Here is a 23,302-nt window from a genome sequence, read left to right on the forward strand (position 1 = left end):
TTGAAAATATGCACGGATTGGACAGTAAAGGTACGTAGGTAGGTAGGTCGATCGGTCCGTACACTGCTGTCTCATGTCACCACGTACGTATAGATGCTGGCCCGGCCGGGCCAGTAGGCATTTCTAAATAATTGAAAATTTTGCCCAAAAGCGCATTTTTGGTTTCAGACCGAAATACTTTTATCACCAAAACAACCCGGTCGACACAGGATATTGTGATGATGCAAGGAAAAACCGCAACTAGCACGTACTTGTCTGGATAAAGGGTCACAGTTCGGGGTTAGCCTTAAGTCAATAGCTAACGACTTGAAGCTTACCCCGATCACCTCTACTAGCCTTAATAGATGCGAAGACAACTGCATGCTAACGAGAACTTTATTCATTATAGAAGTAAGACAACATGTAGCAACACCATGACACTTGAGAGCACTGTGTTGTTACTGTCGTAACATGGCCGGCGTGTGTAAATCCTAGACATTATATATAACGGGGTTTTGTTTTGTTTTGATATATGATATGATATGATATAATCACTAGAAACTTAATGTATTATATCATGAATATATGGCGCCAGTTTTGGTTCTGACAGGGTCACCATAACTTGGCCTTTTTGACTGGTGGCCCTGTCAGGCCACCAGTCAAAAGGCTTAATGTCGGACCCTTTGCAGTAGGTATGTTGGTACGCTAGGTAGGTAAGGTAGGTCAGTAAGGTAAGTACGTAGATACTGTAGTAGGTAAGGGAATTTAGGTAGGTACTGTAGATATTACAGGTAGGTACAATAAGTAAAATTGGTAGATAATGTAGGTAGGTAAGGCAGGTATGTTGGTTCAGTAGGTAGGTATGCACTATGTATTGTGCATCATTAAGGTAGGTTGGTAGATAATGTAGTAGGTAAGGTAGGTATATACTGGAAGTAGGGATATTGGTAGGTATGTAACAGTTTTGTAGGTGTGTTAGGTCGGTAATATAGGTAGGTACGTAGGTAACTAGGTAAAAAGGTAGGTAAGGAAGCAGGTAAGCAGAAAAAGTAGGTAAGGTGTGTAAGCAAGATGGGAAGATAATGTAAGTAGGTGAGGTGAATACTGTTGATACAGTAGGTATGGCCAGTATGGTACATGTGTCGGTTCAGTAAAGTTAGTAGGTAGATACTGTCGTAGGTAAGATAGTTACGGTGGGTAGGGAAGGTAGGTATGATAGTCTGGTAAGCAGATAGATAAGGTTGGTAGTGTGTGTCAGTAAAGTAAGATATGTAGATATTTCAGTAGGTAAGCTAAGTTGGTACAGTAATTTGAACGGAAGGTAAGGTAAATTCAGAAGAACTTCACATCCTCCCTTTCTCCCCACTTTTGCAGATCCTGTGGACAGATGACTTGTTCTTGTTCTCCACAGGAAGAATTATGCAGTAGTTAGATGACAGCGTGTAATTGTTGTGTGTGAGGACTTATTACTGCTTAAAAGCCTGCGACACACGCACGTCCAATCAACTCCAATCTGCTTCATTCATCTCGTTTTAAAAATGTTTTTTTTTTTGTCGACTTTGTTCCTCTGTGTCCCACAGTGCACTTTTCAACCCACGCTTCGTCTCGCTATTATTATTGCATCTCATCTCTTCTGCGCCGCACTCTTTAACGGAGTTACAGCGCACCAAGGATAAAACAATTAAAAAGAAAATTCATTTGAATTAAAGTTCAGGGACAGCGTCGGCAGCCGCGGCGAATTGTCCCACGTGGCCGCCTGTTTCGCGTTTTTTTTTCTTCCTCTTTCTTTACAGAGGCCTCGTCCCACCTCATTAACCTCAATGTTAACCTGTGAAAAGGCACATTAGCATGCAGCAATGCAAAACAGGGAGAAAAGAATCTGATAGCTTGTTGGAGTCCACTACACTGCCTGTATCCTGGTTAAAATGGGTTTTAGACACACCACACATCAAAGTTTGAAAAAAATAGCCCGTGTCACCAGTTTCACCAATGGACATGAAATTTCATGGGTATGACGATCACAACAGAATTGCCCAAAATTGAACAAAGGCCCTTTTGTTTTGAATCAGCCATTTTTCGCCAAATTCCAGGACTTGTTCTTCGATGAATTATTTTTGCAAAGATTGAAAATATGTGCCCCTGAGAACAGTTTTGCCAATCAATACGAAATTTGGTGGACACATCTATCATAGCATAATACAAAAAAAAAAAAAAAAAGTCAAGGACCCATGTCCGGAATTGACACGAAGTCATCCATTCTGGTTTGAAGCAGCTTTCTTGGGAGAATGCTAAGGCTTGTACAGAACTTTGATTAACTTTGAAGCTTTAAGGTAAGGCAAATACTGTAGGTTGGCACGGTAGGTCAGGTTGGTAGATGTGGTTGGTAAGTAGATTGGTAGCTAGGATGATTTGTTGAATTGTGAAGGTGTTTAATTTGGATGGAGCAGGGTATCAATATTTGATGATCCGTTCGAGGATTCACCATGAAATAGGGGTGCAAGGGCTTGTTCTGCTTGTTTTTGTTTTACTTTCAAGTGCATTTCGGAACAGTGGAAAACCCTTGAATATCATTGTCCCATAGATCATTTTACACTTGAGACTATGTGAGTCCCAGAATGCACATGTCTGAAAACAATGAGTCCCTGCAACTTATCATCATGGAGTACAAATATAGTAATCCTCCACTATATGACGCTATATGTCGCTTTGTGGTCCCGCTATATTGCAGATTTTTATTTGTCCATTTGTACAGTATTTTTGTGTTATCCATTGCTCTTGCTCTCTCTCAATAAAGAGACCCTTTCCCAAAAAATTATATATCATGGAAAAGTTTATTTATTTCCATAATTCCAGTCAAAAAGTTAAAATTACATAAATTACAGATTCAGGGTCCACAATTTAAACAATTTCAAGTATTTATTTGTTTATTTTTACATAATTTGGGCTTCCAACTCATAAAACCCACGAAATCAGGAATTCAAAAAATTAGAATACTTTGAAGTAATCACAATTTACTTCTCAGTTTTTGTAGAAAAAAAAAAAAAAGAAATTATGGTCACATTATATCAATCAAAATATGGTACTTTCAAAATGATTGGTTAATCTTCAATACTTGGTTGGGAATCCCTTTGCTTTAATCACTGCCTCGATGCGCTGTGGCATTGAGGCAATCAGCCTGTGTCATTGCCTGGGAGTTATGGAAGCCCAGATTTCTTCTTTTTTTTGGGTCTGGTGCCCCTCATTTTCCTCTCGATAATACCCCGTAGATTCTCAATCGGGTTTACATCCAGCGAGTTGGCTGGCCAGTCAAGCACTATGATGGCATGGGCATCAAAACAGGTTTTGGTGCTTCGGCAGTATGGGCAGGGGCCAGGTCCTGCTGCAAGATTAAATCTGCATCTCCATACATATCCCCAGCAGAAGGAATCATCAAGTCCTCTAGAACATTCTGGTAGACTGTTGCGGTGACCTTGGTTTTAAGAAAGCAGAGTTTACCAACACTTCCACTGGACATTGCACCAAATCATGACTGACTGTGGATATTTCACACTGGAACTCAAGCAGCTTGGTTTCCGTTCTTCACCAGTCTTCCTCCAAACCCTTGGACCTTGATTCCCAAAAAGAAAGGCACACTTTACTTTCATCAGAAAAGAGGACCTTGAATAACTGGCCAACAGTCCAGCCCTTCTTCTCCTTGGTCCAGTTGAGACACTTCCTACGTTGGCTCAGGCTCAGAAGCGGCTTGACCCGAGGAATCAGACAGTTGTAGCCCATCTCCCGGATGTGACTGAATATGTTGGCTTTTGAAGCTGTGACTCCCGCCTTATTCAAGTCTTTCTGGATCTCTGCTAGATTCTTGAAACCTCTCTATCTGATAATCCGCTGAAGCCCATGGTCATCTCTTTTGTTGGTGCATCTTCTCCTGCCACATTTTGTCCTTCCAGTAGACTTTCCATTTATATGCTTGGACACAGCACTCTGTGAACAGCCAGCCTCCTTAGCTATGAACTTTTGTGGCTTACCCATCCTATGGAGGGTATCAAAGATGGTCTTCTGGCCAGTGGTCAAGTCTGCCGTCTTCCCCATATTGAACTCAACTGACACAATTGAACCAAACTGAAGCAATTTAATGACACCCGGGGAAACCTGTGCAGGTGCTTTGAGTTTAGTAGGTGATTATTATGTGACACTCAGTTTAAAACATTTATGGCCTGCAAAATTTGGGCTGATTTCTTCACAGTAGTCAAATTTTTTGAATTCCTGATTTCGTGGGTATTATGAGCTGGAAGCCCAAATTATGTAGAAATAAACAAATACTTGAAATTGTTTAAATTGTGGGCCTTGAATCTACAGTATATAAAAGTTTAACTTTTTGAATGGAATTATGGAAATACATTTTGGGGAAGGGTCTGTATTATGTTTCACCCTGCCACAACAGTACATTTTTCTAGGATGATAGATTTTGCCACAAACTATCACGATAACAATCGTTTCGAGGTTGTTGTTTTTTTATGCCAGTGATATAATATTATTATAGAGCATAGTAATTCAAGTACATCCTTTTTAAGAACAATTAAGTTTCAACTCTAAAGAACATTGAATATTGGCATTGTAATGTAGAACAATAAATAAAATACAAGCGACCGAAATGAGTTTCCTCCGCAGGGTGTCCAGGCTCTCCCTTAGAGATAAGGTGAGAAGCTCGGTTATTTGGGAGGGGCTCAGAATTGAGCCGCTGCTCCTCCGCATTGAGAGGAGCCAGATGAGGTGGCACGGGCATCTGTTTAGGATGCCTCCAGGACGCCTCCCTGGTTAGGTGTTCCAGACACGTCCCAATGGGAGGAGACCCTGGGAACGACCCAGGATACGCTGGAGAGACTATGTCTCTCGGCTTGCCAGGGAATGCCTCGGGATCCCCTCAGAAGAGCTGGAGTAAGTGGCTGTGGAGAGGGAAGTCTGGGGTTCCCTGCTAAAGTTACTGCCCCGACCTCGGATAAGCGGAAGAAGATGGATGGATGAAAAATCAAAAATAGAAATAAATCAGACTCTGTTTACAAAAACTGCACTTAAACTAATATTAAACATTTGGCACATACAGTAGGTAGTCATTAACCCACGAAAGAAACCCAAAAAAATGTCTTAAAGCCTGCCAAATTTGAATGAATAATAATAATAACAAAAACGCCATTTATATACTCAAAAGCATTTTTATCACTGGTTTTAAATCAGGTGCCATCTATCTATCTATTGTAGCGGACATGTTCCCCGCAAATGGAGGTGACACAGTGGCTCCCAACTGTTTGATAAACTGCAGCCTTCGAAGCTGCCCTGCTTTGAGACTCCCACAACAAGACGCTTTGGACTCTAAAGTCATTAGCAAGTCCCCTCGAAATCTTGGTTTACACTCATCAAAGAGTCCTTTATTCGTTTGAACTCACAACAGGCCAATAGGGACCGATCAACGATGGGATGCAAATACAGCAACAAACTATTTGCTTAATGTCCAAACGTGCGCACATGGCGCCGCGCGCATGGCGCCACACGCAGGCAACGAGAGGAACTGCAATGTTGAACTGGGCGGACTCTCATTTGATGTTTAACCAAGGAAAAATGTCTGTTTTGATATTTCACTAAATGCAGAATTATTCCAAATGTATGCCTTGATGTCTGTCATGGTGTCAACTTTACAAACGCAGCTGAGATTTTGAGAATTGTTTGTATAGATTTGTCTCCCAGCAGCATGAAATGTGATTTGAAACATAAGCAGTCGATTTGCCAAACCTAAAGTATAAACATTCCATGTGCTTGACCTGCGAGTAAAGAGAGTACCAGGTTGAGGTTATTTTATATTATTATATGATTTTAAACCCATTTTATCAAATTTGTAGACAAGATTCAAGCTGATGGGTGTGGTCTTCTCCATCCCTCTTTGACATGCCCCTGGGGTTCTTAACCCTGGCGCCCGGTGTTTTCGCTCTCTTGTTTTTTTCTATCCTCGTCTTGGTGGCAGCTTGCCAGCCGGGCTGGCCGTTGGCCACCCCTCCCCCTTTTTCCCCTTTCTTTATTCGGGCACACGACTCGGTAACTGCGAAAGCCGGGATGAGAACAGACTTGGTTTCCCAGCCTAACCGTGGGCCACCGCTAGGCGATCACAGCAGCTGCTGCCAAAGTACCAGGTACACTTCCAGCCAAGCGTGATCGCTCTGAAATTGCCAGCGAAAAAAAAGGCAGGAAGATAAACAGTCATTACTCTCCCAACAAGGCGTGACAAACAACATTTTTTCTTCTTCTGCCTCTTAATTTTTCTACATCTTTGTCTTCTGCAACCAAATCTGCCGCCTCAATTCCTGAGCCACTTCCAGAAAGAGACGACCACCCACCATCTTGAGCCTACGGTCGTGAGTAGACACGGCAAAACGTTTGCCAGACTACAATATTAGTGCCTAATAATTTTGGGGAAATTACCAGTTTAAGACAAAATCTCAACTTTGTCCTCGCTCTCTCTCCCGTCCACACTGGACGCAGTAAACGCTCACGTTTCCAACTTTAGTCTAACACACAATGTTCTATTTCCCTTTTCGCACGCCTATTTTCCTTCTTTTTATTATTATTAGTGTTATTTTCTTTCTTTAGTTAGACCCCTTTGTGTGTTTCCCTCTAGATCCCTTGTAGATGTCATTAAATATACTATAATATTCCACTTGGTTGTATTTTGTGTGTGTTTAAGTAATCCTCTGTCATCTAGAACTAAAAATTTCATAAAATGTAGCAACCTTCAGATTACGAGACTGATAAAAATGTTTCTTGTCACCGTCCCTAAATTTTATCCACATAAAAAGTGATGTGGTACCCCTTTAATAGGTAAAATGTGTTTAATTTTAACAAATAAAATTACGGTAAACCGCAAGTAACGCAAGCGTCGCTTCCGACTTATTCTTTTCTCCTAAATGAAAACATTTTTATTGGACTAATATATGCTACACTATCTATCCATCTATCTGTATTTACCGTAATATCTCGTGTATAATGTGCACCCATGTATAATATGCACCCCCAAAGTTGACCTCAAAATTCTGGAAAACCCTTCTACCTCTGTAGAAAGCATTTTTACAATGCATGATTTTGCTTCTCCATATGATCAAAACATGAAGTATTCACAGCCCTACTTTTATTTAGTAAATGAGAAAACACACAGTTGTGCTCATATGTTTGATTAGCCGGAAAGAATTTGTAAGATGGGTACAATTCTTTAAAGAAAACAAGAAGAGCCAGGCGAAACACATTTAGTTTTATTTTAATGGGATTCAAATTAAACTGTCAAGCTTTTCAGAAAAGCATTATCATCAAACAAAACATAACCACAAATAAATTAATGATGGTTGTTGTTCAAACAGTTCACAAATTCTGCCAGGGTTTGTAAACCTATGAGCCCAACTGTACAGATATGCAGTCATACGTACCCCTGTCATATTGGAATACAAGTGTAGGTTACACCTTTTTCATAGCCTCTAGGTGGCGCTGGTATATTAAAATGAAAGTGTACACCTTTCTCATAACCTCTAGATGGCGGCATACATTTATAAAATGGGAATGTTTTTTTTCCATTTTCCCCTATAACTATGTATAATGCGCAACATTGATTTTTGACATTTTTTGGGGGGGTAAAAGTGCATTATACATGAGAAATTACGGTAAGTTTAGATCTATTTGTAAAAATGGATCTATCTAGCGGCGGCACGGTGTCCGACTGGTTAGAGCGTCAGCCTCACAGTTTTGAGGACCCGGGTTCAATCCCCGGCCCCACCTGTGTGGAGTTTGCATGTTCTCCCCGTGCCTGCGTGGGTTTCCTCCCACATCCCCAAAACATGCATTAATTGAAGACTATAATTTGCCCGTAGGTGTGACTGTGAGTGCGAATGGTTGTTTGTTTGTATGTGCCCTGCGATTGGCTGGCAACCAGTTCAGGGTGAGTGAGACACCGATACCCCGAAATGCTCCCCGGGCGCTTCAGCTGCCCCCTGCTGCAGTGTGTTCCACTAACATGTGTATGTGTTCACTGTGATGGGTTAAATGCAGAGAACAAATTTCGTGTACATGCATGCATGTTCATGACAATAAAAGGTGATTCTTCTTCTTCTCAAATGCGACCGGATACACGCGTTACTGTGGCGACGACAACAAGAGTGGATCGCGCCGACTATATTATAAGAACAAAATGGGGAAAAACGTGTGTTGGTGGTCACCGATGCTCAGGACAGGAGAGGACGTTCGTTTAAGGCTTGCGGTATGTTCAGATACTTTTAATACGATACGGCTCGCAAGCAGGCAACAAAAACATTAAGTAGCCTAGCAAGCGAGTGGTAGCACGAACAGTTGAACGTAAACATGCCGCCGTTCTGTCGATTCATGCGCTAAAGTTTCGGTGCGGGTGAAGTGATTTAGTAGTAGACAGATTGCACTTTATCTTATTTTTTTTATGTGTGAAATGATCAAAAAATGTTGACATTGTCTTTTACGCACTCCTCCTGGCTCACGCTTATTGCGATGTGTGTCTGCAGTAACAGCAGCATGTGTGGTAATGATCACAAACATCCTATGACATAGTGAACTGTAAGCTCTCCTGTACTTATATCTAACAAAGCATGCGATACTGCAAGATTTGGTATCAAGCCGATACTGAGTAAAATACAAGACCAGTAGCGCAGATACACTCGCCAAGGACAGCTAAGAAACAGAACGGCTGCAATACTACACAGAGTAAACAAACAAACAAAAAACAAAGTCCACGCCATGCTCAGTTGCGCAATGCCCCAGTCATGATTAATGTGATCATTCCTCTCATCAGTTGTCTGATAACAGACACCTTGCACAATAGTAACAAACACAACAACCACTACATATAATTCACTGCGTGAATATAAAAACTCACACTCAGGCACAGGCACATGGGATTGTTGTAAGTCCACAGCACATATACCCTCTGCAGGCACGTGCGCAATGTTGGTGTAATATAATTAATGCGATTGCTCCTCTCACCAGTTATTCATTAAGACTTCCACTGTACACAATAGAAGTAAACACGACAGCTAGAAGTATTTTTTGTCAAACACAGTGCGTGTTGAAAGGTCTACCGTGCAAGTGCATGCGTGTTCATTATTGGACTAAATGCTGTGTCTCTGAATAGCAAAGTAAACATGTTTTTCTTTTAAGCACCTCCCTCGAGGATCCCGCCAAATAGCTCTAGAAGACTGAAAAGTAAATCTTCTTTTTCCTGACTTTCATATGTCGCTACTGTGGTGCACGCTTTTTAAAAGCAACTATATTAAGCCATTGAGGAGCTCACTTGAACTATTGATGGCGATGTCTTAAAAGGGGAGACGCTCGCAAAGTGCATTCGTTGTTGCCACTTTACTCGCCTTTTAACCGGGGACTTGCTTTACACACAGACACAGTGACCACTTGGCTATTAGCCCGACCCACCGCTGATCTCTTGCAGTGACGGGTCGACACCCAAAAAAACCCTGCAAAAAATAAAACGGCAAGGGGAAGAAGGCTCATGAAACTTTAACAGTGGCTCAATAAATCATCAACACAGACAGTAAAACCACGCTATTTGTGGTTAGAGTCCTAGCTTGGAAGCGACTAGCAAAAATTCACAAGTAATGAAACCCCTCCCTCAAAAAATGACCATAATCGCCTTGATTTAAAAGTTGAATCTGCAAATATACTCCAAATGATGATCTAAAAACACTCACAATCATTTCAGACTCATCTTATGACATTGCCTTAAATAAAAGGCTTACAGATGATTTTAGCAGCACTTTGGTTGAGTGGTTATCATGTCTGCCTTGGCGTTCTGAAGTTAATGGTTGAAATCTCAGCTACAGCCTCCATCCAGTGTGGTGTTCAGATGTTCTCCCCGTGTTTGTGTGAATTTCCTCCGGCTACTGCGGCTTCCTCCCACATTCCACAGACATGCATGCCAGGTTCATTGAAATCTCTAAATTGTCCATACATGTGAACGTGAGTGGGAATGCTTGTTAGTCTCTATACAGTAAGGTCCTACCGATTGACTGGCATCCAGTACAGGTTATACCCCTCCCGTCACTCTAAAGTGTCTGGGATATAGGCTCCTGTTTACCTGCATCCCTATTAAGGACAAGCGGGTATAGAAAATGGACAGATGGATGATTTTGTGTTAAAAAGATGCACCTGAAATGCGAGGACGCTGGCATGTATGTCATCGCTTCTCAACCCGTAAAAATACTATATATATATAATATAAAAATTACTACTCTTTCATACTCTTTCATGACCATTTTATTATGTTTTTGACTCAGTGATACATAGATACTCTCATTTCATAAATTTATATACAGTGGGTACGGAAAGTATTCAGACCGCCTTAAAAAAAAATTTCGGGGATATTTTGTTAATTTTTTTTCCTCATTAATGTACACACAGCACCCCATATTGACAGAAAAAAATGGAATTGTTGACATGTGCAGATTTATTAAAAAAGAAAAACTGAAATATCACGCAGCCATAAGTATTCAGACCCTTTGCTCAGTATTTAGTAGAAGCACCCTTTTGAGCTAATACAGCCATGAGTCTTTTGGGGAATGATGTTTTTCAAATCTGGATTTGGGGATCCTCTGCCATTCCTCCTGGCAGATCCTCTCCAGTTCTGTCAGATTGAATGGTAAACATTGGTGGACAGCCATTTTCAAGTCTCTTCAGAGATGCTCAATTGGGTTTAAGTCAGGGCTCTGGCTGGGCCATTCAAGAACAGTCACGGAGTTGTTCTGAAGCCACTCTTTCGTTATTTTAGCTGTGTGACAATGACTCATCTTGTTGGAAGGGGAACCTTCGGCCCAGTCTGAGGTTCTGAGCACTCTGGAGAGTCTTTTCGTCGAGGTTATCCCTGTACTTGGCTGCATTATTCTTTCCTTTGATTGCAACCAGTCGTCCTGTCCCTGCAGCTGAAGAACACCCCCACAGCTTGATGCTGCCACCACCATGGTTCACTATTGGCACTGTATTGTATTGTATTGTATTATTGTTTTTAGCAAATCTGTTGGAAAATGTATGTTTTATATATACCAAATATTACTTCTATTAATTTTATACAACCTTCACAGGCTTTATTGTTATGTTGTGACTACTAGCTCTCTCCCGGTCATACTGTGCGTACTAATTGTTCTTCGCTATGTTGTGACTACTAGCTGCTATTCGGTAAATATAAGTTGAGTGCAGCTGGACAAAGATAGTTGTTTTTCTTTCTTTCTCTGGCTCTCTCACTTCGATATAACAAAGGGGATTTTTGTCTGGGCTTCAGTAAGGGGTGATAACTCGTAAGACTTGTACCTTTTTCTCTCTTTGCAAAGACTTTTATTTCTTTTTTGTAATAAAAACCCACAAAAGATTGCTTCCTTACTTCTTCTGTCACAAAAAGATTTGCCAAAACAGTTGGTGTCAGAAGTGGGATCTTAGGATTGAGCGCCGATCCAGAGGACCCCGGGAGTGATTGATCATCCAGGACCGAGTCCTGCCTCAACCCAAAGAATAAAGGGGATATGGATGTTGTCTATCACCTCAGGATCCAAACGGACCTGTTGTCCTCCAAACAAAGAATTTCGGTAAAGAAAAATTTAATTCCTTGAAAATAAGAGCATTTCATATGGTGTACTGTATTTGAAACAGTCTTGCCTTTGTAATAAGTGGTATTGGTAATTGCTCTCTCCACATTCCATTGGTAAGGTTCGAGTGCTTAAAGCTTAGGCAATAAAGTTTTCCGGTTCGAGGCCGGCAGTCAGGTGTTCGAGGCCCCAGGTTTGAGTCCGACAATTAGGGGTTCGAGGCACTGACAATTTCGGAGACGCTCGAATATTGTAATAAAGAGAAGCGCTTCTATATACTGTAGTGAGTTTGGAAAATGGGAAGTGGGAAGAGCAAAAACAAAGAATTACCAATGAAAACGTCACCTATTATGTTTCGTATGAGAGATAAATCTGTGGAATGCGTGGAGCTATGGATAAATTAATGTGGTTTCCCAGCAACAGGGAGCCTGTACTAAAAAAAAAAAAAAAAAACAAGAAAGAAAGAAAGTTGGTTGAAAAGAATTAGTCAAGGATTTGGAACTTTTAGATAAAACTGTCAAATGTCTGGAAATGGGGTTGACTGTTGGATTTAGATGTGAACAAGGACAGAAGCTTTCTGACAAAACTATGTGTAGGGCAAGGTATTGATAACTGTGTATCGCCTGTGGGCGGCACGGTGACCGACTGGTTAGAGCGTCAGCCTCACAGTTCTGAGGACCCGGGTTCAATCCCTGGCCCCGCCTGTGTGGAGTTTGCATGTTCTCCCTGTGCCTTCGTGGGTTTTCTCCGGGCACTCCGGTTTCCTCCCACATCCCAAAAACATGCATTAATTGGAAACTCTAAATTGCCCGTAGGTGTGACTGTGAGTGCGAATGGTTGTTTGTTTGTATGTGCCCTGCGATTGGCTGGCAACCAGTTCAGGGTGTACCCCGCCTCCTGCCCGATGACAGCTGGGATAGGCTCCAGCACGCCCGCGACCCTAGTGAGGAGAAGCGGCTCGGAAAATGGATGGATGGATGGATGCATCGCCTGTGGTCTAATCTGTCCGAGTTGGCCAAGGGGAGGATGTCAGGTTGTGGTCGCGAGTTGGGTTCCACAGTGGCCTCCACAAATCGATCACCCTATGACAAAGGTAAAAAAGAATGCAATCTGGAAGAAGACCAACAACACAACTGCCTCCTGCGACCCACAGCATGGCCCTCCACATGCAGCACTTCTGCGGTCCCCCCCTCTTCTCACACAGCCTGCTGCAGTGTCACAACAAGAGCATGTGCTGCAAACCCACATTGTGCCTTCCCCACGTCCTAATGTATCATCACTCTTTCCTCGCACCTTGGTTTCTTTTTTCAGTCCACAATACCTTAACCAAACCGACTTTGCTGAAACAGGTTCTCCTCTCCCCTACATCAATGTGACCCAAAATGTGGATGTTTTTTACCCCAATAATGATTCGGGTATGGTGTCTTTGTTTGGCCCAGTTCACATTCGCCCCGGAGTGAAATTTTGTAATGCGGGCTTTCATGTGTCTTGCACTAAGGAGAGGCTTCCGTCGGGCCACTCTGCCATAAACCCCCGACTGGTGGAGGGCTGAGTGATGGTTGAGTTTCTAGAACTTTCTCCCATCTCCCGACTGCATCTCTGGAGTTCAGCCACAGTGATCTTTGGGTTCTTCTTTACCTCTCTCACCAAGGCTCTTCTCCCCCAATTGCTCAGTTTGGACGGGCAGCCAGCTCTAGCAATGGTTCTGGTCGTCCCAAACGTCTTCCATTTAAGGATTATGGAGGCCACTGTGCTCTTAGGAACCTTAAGTGCAGCAGAAGTTTTTTTGTAACCTTGGCCAGATCTGTGCCTTGCGACAATTCTGTCTCTGAGCTCTTCAGGCAGTTCCTTTGACCTCATAATTCTCATTTGCTCTGACATGCACTGTGAGCTGTAAGGTCTTATAGAGACAGGTGTGTGGCTTTCCTAATCAAGTCCAATCAGTATAATCAAACACAGCTGGACTTCAATGAAGCTGTAGCACCATCTCAAGGATGATCAGAAGGAATGGACAGCACCTGAGTTAAATATATGAGTGTCATAGCAAAGGGTCTGAATACTTTTGGCTGTGTGATATTTCAGTTTTTCTTTTTTAATAAATCTGCAAAAATTTCAACAATTCATTTTTTTTCTGTCAATATGGGGTGCCGTGTGTACATTAATGAGGGGGGGCAAAATGATTTTAGCAAATGGCTGCAATATAACAAAGAGTGAAAAATCAAAGGGGGCTTGAATACTTTCCGTACCCACTGTACATTGAACTTAATCTCAGCTATTCGCTGAAAAATGCATTCATGCCTATCAACACACAGTATTTTGTGCTCTTCCTGAAAAACCCTAAAATATGCCACAATATGCTGCCAAAGCACTGGCTAATAGGACATTTATGAGTGGTATTTTTACGAGTTGCAAAGTGGCGACATTCAAATGATCTGTAAGGTTTTTATATTTAAGCGTAATGTTGTAAAATGAGTTTTAAACGATATTAAAGCATTTTGTTATTATAGTTTGTGGTAGATTTAGGGTGTCTATTAATATAGGTCATTATAAACAATTTAGCAGATGTCAATTACAAGCAGATTTTCCCTAAATCCCCACATACTGTACAGTTTCTCTGGACCATTACGAGTAGATGAGGCATTAACTTTTACCAGTGCCTACAGCGATACTTTCTCTAAATCAGCTTGAGAAGCATATCACCCTGCTTTGTCCATGGAGCCACGCCTGCCTGTCGCTCGTCTCCGGCAATCTTCTGTCATGCTGCTGTTCGCTGCCATGCTGCTGTTCGCTGCAGTGCCAGCTATCATCTGGTAGCAAACACTAGGTACTCCTCTGCGAACATGGCATCTTAGGGAGCTTTGGCGGTTATTTGCGCCATTACAGAAAGAGCACAAAAATATGCTCATAGGCACAAAAAGGTGAGTTTTTTAGTTAACAGTTGGATTCTACAGAGAATTTATGAACCAGTAGAAGTTCACTGTTTTTGTGTCCTCATGTCAAGAACAGGAAACTTTGGAGAGGACACATGAGATTATGATGAGGACCTTCCGAGAAAAAAATATTAGAAAAAGCGTAATTTGGGGGAAAAACAGTTCACAAGAGAAGTAGGTAACCTTTTTTTTCAACTAAATGTGGAGAAAAAGGCTTTGATGAAGAAGAGAGGCACTTAGCTACGTGCCTTATGCTGATCAGTCATCACAAGCCAATTATGACGCAGGTGGGCATGGACGTACAGCACATTTGTGCACAGCATCAGCTTGAGCTGGGCGATATGGCATTAAGATTAAATCTCCATTTTTTTTTTCTCACAAAAATCTAATTTCTGATTTTATTCTATATTTTCCCCTTGTTTAAAAAAAGGCCAATGACAATGCAATTATTCAACTTTTGCTTTTTGTTTGTGTCCTGGGACTTTATTTCTCCTGAAATCATAGAAGCTCATATGGTTTCCTTTTTCTCAGTATTGACTTGCCTCAACCTTTACTAAAATAATATAAATAAATCATATGTTTGCTTCCCAGATAATGTGAAAAGTAGTATTTCCTCTTGCTAAAAAATGTCTCTTTAGTCAAAACATAAACATATGTAAACACAATCCTAAATCAATTTAAATGTTCAACAATTTAACATCGGAATAGGGAGCTCTATAGTGTCGAACAAATAATATAAATAAGGAACTACCGGGCAAAGCGATGCAGCTAAATGTCGGCACATTATTTGGCAAGCAGGAGGCTGCACAAACACAATTTTTAAGATTAAAAAGGTGACTAAGCTGGATAATTGAATTGATGGGTGTATTATTATAATTTTTCACATGTATAGTCACATGATGTACTGTATATGTATGTCAGTTCAGGTCTCATTGCCCGGCAGCACGCTGGCCAGCCTGGGCCAAGCGAGGCAGTGATGCAATAAATGCGTGTGTGTGTGTGTCTGATCATCCCAGGGCCTCTGGTTCAGGTAATGTAGTGGAGAGGAGGGTAAGCCGTCCTGACACACACGTCTGGATCACAGAGGTTAGCCGCAGGCTACCATCCGTGTAAGTGCGACCACGTAGGTTTGTGTGCATCGCTTTATGTGTCTGTGTGTGTTTGTGTTTGTCAATGCATGTTCGCGTGCCTTTTCCTGGCATACAAAGATGGCTTCATTCGATTAAAGGAACACAGTGCACAAAAATCATATATATATATATATATATATATATATATATATATATATATATATATATATATATATAAAGTTGTCATCAGACTAACTAGAAACTAAAAAAAATAAAAGATCATAAAAGTGGTCTGGAGTGTATTAAACAGCCTTACAGCACTCTGTAGCATGGTATCTGTATGAAAGACAAACTAGGACATGCATAAAAAGCAGAAATATGGGGAATAAGAGAACAAAATTTGGTTTCAGCTTGGAAGTGAGCAGTCCTCTTCCGTCATTGACTTCCTCCCGACACGCTGCCTCAGCCTTTTTTCGCCTCCATAATTTAAACTCTGTAGTGAAAACATGTGCCAAAAATAGCGGCAGTATCATCTGCTCCGTATGTTAACATCCCGCAGCTGCCAGCGGCCATTGTGGAGCAGAGCTGGGCCGCCAGAATTACCCAGAATGTAGCAAAATGTGGCACTCAACACCTGGCATTTTGTAGCCGCTTCTAATGACTTAAAGATATTTTTTATTTTCAAAACTACGCACAGAGTGATGGTAAAATATGATTCATTTGCTGATTCTTTAAGAATCATTGTTCATTTTTCATGTTTACAGAAATCTTGTAATTGAACTACATTTTTCTCTTCAATAAAAAATGGGGGTGGCACGGTGAGCGACTGGTTACCACATCTGCCTCACAGTTCTGAGGACCCGGGTTCAAATCCGGCCTCGCCTCCTGTGGCGTTTGCATGTTCTCCCTGTGCCTGCGTGGGTTTTTCTCCGGGTACTCCGGTTTCATCCCACATCCCCAAAACATGCATGGTTGGTTAATTGAAGACTAAAGTGTCTGTGTGTGTGAATGTGAGACCTAATGGTTGTTTGTTTATCTGTGCCCTGCGAATGACTGGCGACCAGTTCGGTGTGTACCATGCCTCTCACCCAGAGTCAGTTGGGATAGGCTCCAGCACGGCCCCGCGACCATAGTGAGGATAAGCGGTGTGGAAAATGGATGGAAGGATAAAAAATGGGTTTGTACAAATTTTTTCCAATGATTATTAAAAACAGTTGTGTTTTTGTTTACAAACAAAATCATGTTTAAAAAACATTTAAGATTTAATATAAGTCCACATAGAGTAGACACTGTATAGCTTGCTTTTATTGATATGAGTTCAGAAGCCACAGTAGATTGTTCTTTGAAGAGTAAGATAATGTCATACTTATTGCTGACATCCTGAGTCGGCCGCATGTCCACTCCCCACTGACAAACAGCTCTGTTGAAGCCATAGTCCAGCTAAGACTTACTGATCTGTGCCACAGGTACACAATGAGTCGATTTTATGTGTACATCAAGAGAAAATATATGGCCATAAATAGCGATGCTACTATAGGCACACACATGCATGCACACATGCACACACACGCACTTGAAGTCTTTGTGGAGAACAGCGTGAAGTCCTAACGGGAGCCCATCACCTCTCATCGGGTATTTTAGTGCCACTGCACACTTGGTGAGGCGACCATATGTGACCAATTAAGGTCGGCCACTCCTTGCTGCACATCTACTATGCGCTGCAACGGAAAAACTGTGAAAACCCTACGTTTTTAATCAGGAAACTAAGTTTAGATGCTCTGCGTGTATTGTACTGTATTATTTTTTATTCTATTGTCAAGGAAGAGGCGGATCGCCCTGGCAGCAGCAGGGCAATACAGAGAGAGGAAATGGGTGCGAAATAAAGGTAAGAGTTTGGATATTTGAGAGGCTATTGGTAATAATAGTCCTATTTATTTAAAATAATACCCGGAGAAAACCCACACAGGCACAGGGAGAACATGCGAGAACTTCACCCACGTCCAGGGGAGGCAGGGCACATTGAGTCCGAGTGGACCATGTTCCGCGCCTCCAATGCTGTGGCGGCCGACCAGAACTGTGGCCGTAAGGTGGTCGGTGCCTGTCGTGTCGGCAACCCCTGCACCCATTGGTGGACACCAACGGTGAAGGATGCCGTCAAGTTGAAGAAGGAGTCCTATCGGGCCTTTTTGGCCTGAGGGACTCCTGAGGCAGCTGACGGGTACCAGCCGGCCAAGCGGAATGCAGCTTTGATGGTCACCGAGGCAAAAACTTGGGTGAGGCCATGGAGAACGACTTCCGCACGGCTTTGAGGAAATTGTGGTCCACCATCCGGCGTCTCAGGAGGGGGGAAGCAGTGTACCATCAACACTGTGTATCGTGAGGAAGGGGCACTGCTGTCGATGGGGAGAATACCTTCGAAGCAGAGTCTGGGGTCTCTGAGGCAGGCTCTCCTACCTCTGGGGTTGAAGTCACCGAGGTGGTTAAAAATGTTGAATTTGGCCGCATCTTTTGATGTGCTACCTTTACCTTGAAGGCAACACTGACCAGCTAGTAAGCGAGTGCCTTTCAAAACACCATATCTTTGTTTCTAGCCTAATTTGCCAACTGGCCTATGCAGCTCACCAGATCCTACACCTTTTGATGATGTAGCTTGCCACACTAGTTTATGAGGTAGCTCATCAGACTTTTAAAATGCAAATGTTGCTAGTAGCTAGAAGAGGCTAAAAGGAAAAACATTACTGTCATGTCACGATTAAGAAATGTTTTAGCTTTCCTCATAAATCTTCCTGAACATTTTAATTCATTTCCTGTCCACCCAGTAGCACACGGCACATGCCTTAGCACACAAGCTCGTCTGCCGTGACGCCTCATTAGCTAGCAGGACTCATCCTTGATTGGAGCCAGCTCTAGGCCAACGTGATAATTGCCACCTCCTAAATAATTACAGCCCCAGAGTTTCTTAGCGAGGTAAGTAATGAACTAATCCCGCAAAGTAGCTCATTACGGGTAGCACGCGGCTAATGCTACTTCATGATGCACGGGTGCATACTGAAAGGAACCACTTTGCCCTGAGGTGACATTGTTTGTATGCATGCATTGCATGTTGTTAAAACAGAGTGTTAAGAAGTATAAGGATTATGCAAGTTAGCAATTTACGCAGGTCATCTAGAAAGCAAGCTAATTACCTAGCGAGTTATCATTTACACTTCTTATAGTGGCTGATGTTCCCATCCTAGTTGCCATGAAGCCCAGTTTCTCTTTGTCAGTGGTGAAGGCTGCCACGCTTATTAGCATAAGAGCTAGCAAGCAACCCTCATGGACAGCAATTGATGATGGTGGCTACCGTTTGCTAACTCATCTAATTATACATAGATGCAAGCAGACTGTCCCCAGACTAGCTGTGCTAGTCAGCTCATGCCATAGCAGTCAGCAAAGCAAGTACTCTAAAGGCCTCTTTATACTCCCGCAGTCGCACAGCCGACAACGCCCGCATTGCATCATGTGATCGACGAATTGCCCCGCGCAGCACCTCTGCGTAGCTTGCTGCGCACCCGACAAAAATAGTTGCTGGGCGTCGAGCGCCGCGGAGATCATCTCTCGTGATTGGTCCGTTTTAGTCACATGCTGTGATGACGTACCAGCGTGCCCATTGGTTCTACATACCCATACCATCTACGTCGCCGCCTTCTCGATCGATTTTGCAGCATAATTAAACGTATCATCTGGTCATCTAGGTCCATTTGTTCTGTGGCGGTCGCCATTGTGGTTGCTTTGTTCCTTGTTACTGAAAGGAAAGGAAAAACGGCTACCGGAAATAGCCCAAAGAAATGCAGAGCAAACTCCACCCTGTGGTGTCCTATCCAATACCAGCCGTAGCGACACCCTCGACTTGGAGGAGAACTGCAGTACACTTTCAAAACAGCGCGCGCGGGTTGCGCTCGAGTATTAAGGCAAACTACGCGAGTGACAGCCACAGTGACGTCAGCGCGGTTGCCGTCCGCGCGAGTATAAAGAAGCCTTAAGGCCGCACTGATGTGTTATTAAATTTCCTGCATAGTTTCCAGGCAGCACACGCCCCGCTGCAACATGATTGGCTCCCGCGTCGCGGGAAGGGCACACTATGCAGATTTAACGAGCTCACCATCCCAAACATGTATCACATTTGTACGAAATAAAAACAAATAGGTTTATTATGTTTAGGGCAAGGGCAAGGGTTGGGCTTTAAGGCATTTTATGATGGATTAAGGTTAGGATTGGGGTGGGTTAGGGTTAGTGGAGAACATTAATGCCACCACACTTAAATCACATATTTATTTTCCTGTCTGGAAGCAGTAGGGCGTGTTCTACAGGGATACAACAGGCAATCATAGTGCAGCGGCACGTGTCTTGGAGCCAGTAATATTGGAGCAGGGCATGTCCTGCCTGGGAACTATGTGGGAATCCTAATAATATGGCACTGATCATTTCTAACTAGATCATTCATTCAAACATTGATGGCAGCAGGGCCTTTGATTCTTGCTTTCTTAGCACCAGATGACCACAGAAGCTTGTATTTGAAGTAGCTATGTTGCCCTTTTCTTAGTCAGCTTGCTGAATGCTAATGTAACTAGCAATCGAGGACTTTTGAGAACGTTAACACTGATTCATACACTGATTGTGATGGAAGAGCTCCAGATTTCACTTTGATTGTAGGACAGCTTTCAATGTTAGTTTACCAGCTAGCCCTTAATAACACATCCATCCATCCATTTTTTGAGCCACTTCTCCTCACTCGGGTCGCGGGCGTGCTGGAGCCTATCCCAGCTATCATCAGGCAGGAGGCGGGGTACACCCTGAACTAGTTGCCAGCCAATTGCAGGGCACATACAAACAAACAACCATTCACACTCACATTCACACCTATGGGCAATTTTAGAGTTGTCAATTAACCTAACATGCATGTTTTTGGGATGTGGGAGGAAACCGGAGTGCCCAGAGAAAACCCACACAGGCACGGAGAGAACATGCAAACTCCACACAGGCGGGGCCGGGGATTGAATCCGGTCCTCAGAACTGTGAGGCAGACGCTCTAACCAGTCGTCCACCGTGCCGCCTTAATAACACAGATGCTGCTATTTGACGTGGCTAAATTGCCATTTATACTGATAGCGACCAAGACTTCCAGACTAGTGAGCTAAACGGCTCCTTTAAATATTAATGGTGGGAAGACTGGCATGCTAGTTGGCTTAGCCACTTGCTAGCTAGCTAGCCCTTTTGAAGTAGTTGCCTATTTTTACACTGACGGTGGCAGAGGATCATCAGAATGGTTAGCTTTGAGGGTAGCATAACTTTCTATGCTAGTTCGCCAGCTAGCTAACTAGCCCTTAAAAACACAGATGGCAATGGAAACTGCTAATTCATTTACCCTTAATCTTAGTAATCATATCTTACAAGCTAGCTAGCCAGCCCTTTAAGAGGCCGAGTCATACACTGCTGATAGGCATACATCACAGACTAGTTAACTAACCAGCTGCTGTAGCCAATTAAATGCTAATTAGCTCAGGAGAAAAGTCGTCAGGTTTTAGGTAGAAACAGTATCATGACTCTCTCTGCATCATTTGCACAATGGCTGTATCAGTCTTACCGCACTAATGGTCACCTTACATTGTTAATGACTCTATGTACTTACTGTACGTGTTTGTCCTAAATGTATATTATATGTGATAGTGGCATGTTTGCTGGAGTACTATAATGGCTCCAACTACCAGAGACAAATTCCTTGTGTGTTTATGACATATTTGGCCAATCAAGATAATTCCGATTCTGACAAAGCCAAGTGGCAAACTAACCTGCAGTGTTGTTGGATGCACAGATTGGATAGGACCGCTTGCTTGAATGTTACTCGAATGTCCACTGAAGTTGTCGACATCAGGCATGGGCTATTTGTGTTTGGTCACTGAATGCGCCACATGCACAGATCAGTCTAAGTGGGCAGCTTGGTGTTGAAGTGCTGCCTCCACCAAGGAAAACCAAACCAAGCAAAAGTAGCTTCGTCATCATAGTAAGGATTTTCACGTCGGAACACCCCACAGCAGTGGTCGTGTGGGTGTGTGTGTGTGTGGGGGGGGGGGGGGGTCATTTGCATGAGACAGGACTGACCCCTCAAAACACGCTAATAATGAATGCATGACTAACCTTTCATGCCGAACTTGGAGCGTCGTCCATATTTGTTGATAAGCACGAAAAGGACGAGGAGGAGGACACAGGCGAATCCCGCCAGGCCTACCGCGATAGAGACCTGCACCAAAGGGAGACAGATACATTCAGGTTACATTTTTGTCATTATAGTACAGTTCTGTATATTGGGTTAATGTTCAAAATGGTCAGATAGCAGCTAAACGGCAAATAAAATAATAATTTATAAACAAATATTTCAACAAAAAAGTTTCTTCATAATTTCCACTTTTGCACTGTATTCATTGATGTATTATTCAGTAACCAGTTATCCTATTTATCACATATTTATTTGTGATACACATTTATTTGTGATAACTTTACTCATTTATCCATCCATCCATTTTCTGTACCGCTTCTCCTCACTAGGGTCGCAGACGTGCTGGAACCTATCCCAGCTATCTTCGGGTGGGAGGCAGAGTACACCCTGAACTGGTCGCCAGTCAGTCGCAGGGCATATATAAAAAAACAACCACTCGCACTCACATTCACACCTACGGGCAATTTAGAGTCTTCAATGAACCTACCATGTTTTTGAGATGCGGGAGGAAACCGAAGTACCTGGCCGGAGAAAACCCACGCAGGCACGGGGAGAACATGCAAACAGGCGGGGCCGGGATTTGAATCCCGGTCCTCAGAACTGTGAGCCAGATGTGCTAACCAGTCGGGCACCGTGCCGCCAACTCATTTATTCATTCAGTAGTTTTTTTGTTTTTTCAATCGTACATGCTTATTTCTGTAATTATTCATTTTTCTATAGCAATTATTTATTTTAATAATGTATTTCTTCAGTCATTTTTAATCCTTTAAAAATGTATTTTCTTTTTCTTACTGTATGTACTGCAATTATTTTTTTTAAATGTTATTCCTTTATTTTTTTCTGTAATTGTTTTTACTTTTTTTTTCTATTCAATAATACAAGTTTTTAATTTTTAAAAATTTGGTAATCTGTTTTTATTCCTAGATTTTTTAATTACTTTTGCATGATATTTATCTATTTATTTATATTATTTGTTTTAATTTATTCCGTCATTCATTTAATTTTCATTTATCTAATCATACATGTTGTGAAAGCTTATGCTTGTGTTTTTTCATTTTTTTATTGCATTCATTCATCTACTGGTTGATGTAATCAATAGCTTTTGGACAAAATTATTTTCAAATGTATTTATTTTTGTATTCCATCTACTTATTTATTTAGTTATTAAATTATATTTTTATAATAAGTGACTTTGTATGGTTTTGTATTCTATCGCTATATTTATTCAATAAACTTTTTGCCATGTCATTTGGACATTTATGCAAATAGCAAAAGAAGAGGAAAATCTAATTACATTTAAATTCAATTGAAAAAAAAAGGATGTAACCCACATGTATTTTGCATCTCTCTGACCGCCACTCTTGCTAGCTACATGGCCTCGGTTGCCCCAGTGACGCGTGATGTTCCACAGTCAAATGAACTAAGTGCAAC

The 23,302-nt window shown here is 42.2% G+C and overlaps 1 protein-coding gene across 4 annotated transcripts in view; it reads right to left on the reverse strand.

Annotated features, from left to right (window-relative positions):
* Nucleotides 1–23,302, reverse strand: part of ntrk3b (neurotrophic tyrosine kinase, receptor, type 3b) — a 356,045-nt gene that overhangs the window by 143,320 nt on the left and 189,423 nt on the right. For all 4 annotated transcript variants that reach the window (XM_061765463.1, XM_061765464.1, XM_061765466.1 and 1 more), the window contains one exon: nt 21,793–21,895. In XM_061765463.1, the coding sequence (XP_061621447.1) occupies nt 21,793–21,895 (103 nt within the window). The remainder of the gene's footprint in view (nt 1–21,792; nt 21,896–23,302) is intronic.

Source organism: Phyllopteryx taeniolatus, chromosome 2, assembly GCF_024500385.1.
Source record: "Phyllopteryx taeniolatus isolate TA_2022b chromosome 2, UOR_Ptae_1.2, whole genome shotgun sequence".
In the NCBI taxonomy this organism is placed as follows: Eukaryota; Metazoa; Chordata; class Actinopteri; order Syngnathiformes; family Syngnathidae; genus Phyllopteryx; species Phyllopteryx taeniolatus.